Source organism: Aplysia californica, unplaced genomic scaffold, assembly GCF_000002075.1.
Source record: "Aplysia californica isolate F4 #8 unplaced genomic scaffold, AplCal3.0 scaffold00002, whole genome shotgun sequence".
Classification (NCBI taxonomy): Eukaryota; Metazoa; Mollusca; class Gastropoda; order Aplysiida; family Aplysiidae; genus Aplysia; species Aplysia californica.
The window spans coordinates 3,727,010-3,728,521 of NW_004797272.1; the positions used below are offsets into that span (position 1 = coordinate 3,727,010).

At 40.1% G+C, this 1,512-nt stretch overlaps 1 protein-coding gene across 1 annotated transcript in view; it reads right to left on the bottom strand.

Moving 5' to 3' along the window:
• LOC118477217 (acetylcholine receptor subunit alpha-like) overlaps positions 1-1,512 on the bottom strand; it is a 5,803-nt gene that overhangs the window by 1,944 nt on the left and 2,347 nt on the right. The window contains exon 2 of the mRNA XM_035968154.1: positions 144-665. Within this exon, the coding sequence (XP_035824047.1) occupies positions 144-665 (522 nt within the window). The remainder of the gene's footprint in view (positions 1-143; positions 666-1,512) is intronic.

The following is a 1,512-nucleotide window of genomic DNA, read 5'->3' on the forward strand; positions in this document are numbered from 1 at the left end:
GGGGGGGGGAGAGAGAGAAGGAGGAAGAGAGGCGGAGAGCAATTATCGTGTTCTTTGCAGTGGAAATGCTCTAATTAAGTGAAATTTATTGTCATTATCATGCATTAAGTTCTTGTGACCAGACTACTTATGTTTGTACTTACGCGATAAAGTTGAGAAAAACCGCATAGGATAAGAAAACGGACACCAGAAAGGAAATCTTTTCCCCGGATGAAGGAGGGATGAAAAACACGACTGCCGTCATCATTGACGTCACAAGCATCGGCACCAGCAGCAGGAGAACGTAGTAGAGGGGACGTCTGGCCAGGCCTATCTTGCAGACGACGACATTCGGTTCATACGTCGTACCCGAATATTTAGGAATTTGCACTTTTCTTCTTGTTATAGCCCACTCCGTAGCTTCCTGATGAAAAGAGAACATTTCTCCCAAAGCTACTTCTGTCATTCTCACCACCACGTTTTCTGTAATAGCATTGAAGACAATGGAACACACCTGATCGTCAAAAGGGTACATGGTATGGTCAAGGTGACATGTCGTCTTTAGGAACACCGGAACTGACATGCTCACGTTGCCTTGGTCTCCTATGTGGAGAGTAATCTGAGAGCCGATGGAAAAATGGTCGTTGTCTGCAGGATTTCCGAGTAAAACATTGGGATGCCAGATTCTGAAGGAAAAAAACGAGAGGCAGCAAGTAATTTGTCTACAGCGTTTTTCCTTCTTTATTTACTCTTAAAAGTCGGCATGTCTACAAACTGAATGCTGCATTGTTGCTTTTTTCTTGTTTCTTGTTTTCCTCATTAATCAGAAATATCTGCTTGCCTCATTCACCAAATCTTTTTTCTTCTTCTTAAAATGTGGTGGGTATAATACATGTACTGTTTGTAGTTTGAAACATTCTTTATATGCAAAAAAAAAAAGTAAAAGTTTACATATATTATGTATTAAACTAAACTTGCTGTGAAAAAGCAGGGAACAGGCTTACGAATTGAGAGAGTTAAGTTAAAGAAAAAGAGACGTCAAAAGATGAGGTAAACTCTCTCTAAAAGAATAGGCACAGAGCAGGTTCTTCTAAACGTTTATATCAATCTTAGCTGCTGGGTTGGGCCGAGATGCTATAATATGTATAAACGTGGGTAAGCCAGTAAGTATTATTACAGTTACATGTATACATAGACATGGTGGCAATATTAACACCGAGGGCAAAAAAACTAACAATCTTAGATTGTACGGTTAACACTTCTACGGCCAGCCAACACACTTAAGACATGAGCTGAAAAGAATAGGCCTACAGCATCCCAGCAGAACTATTGAGATTGTTATCATTACTACTACTACTACTACTACTACTACTACTACTACTACTACTACTACTATTGTATTGAACGTTACCTCTCCATAAACTCACGATACCTGACAGTTCGTAAGTTCTGCGCACAGCATGGAAAGAATGCTTAGGTGCTCTCAAGACCTTTGGTGTCACAAGTAGAGAAGTTCAGTCAGTTTGGATCTAT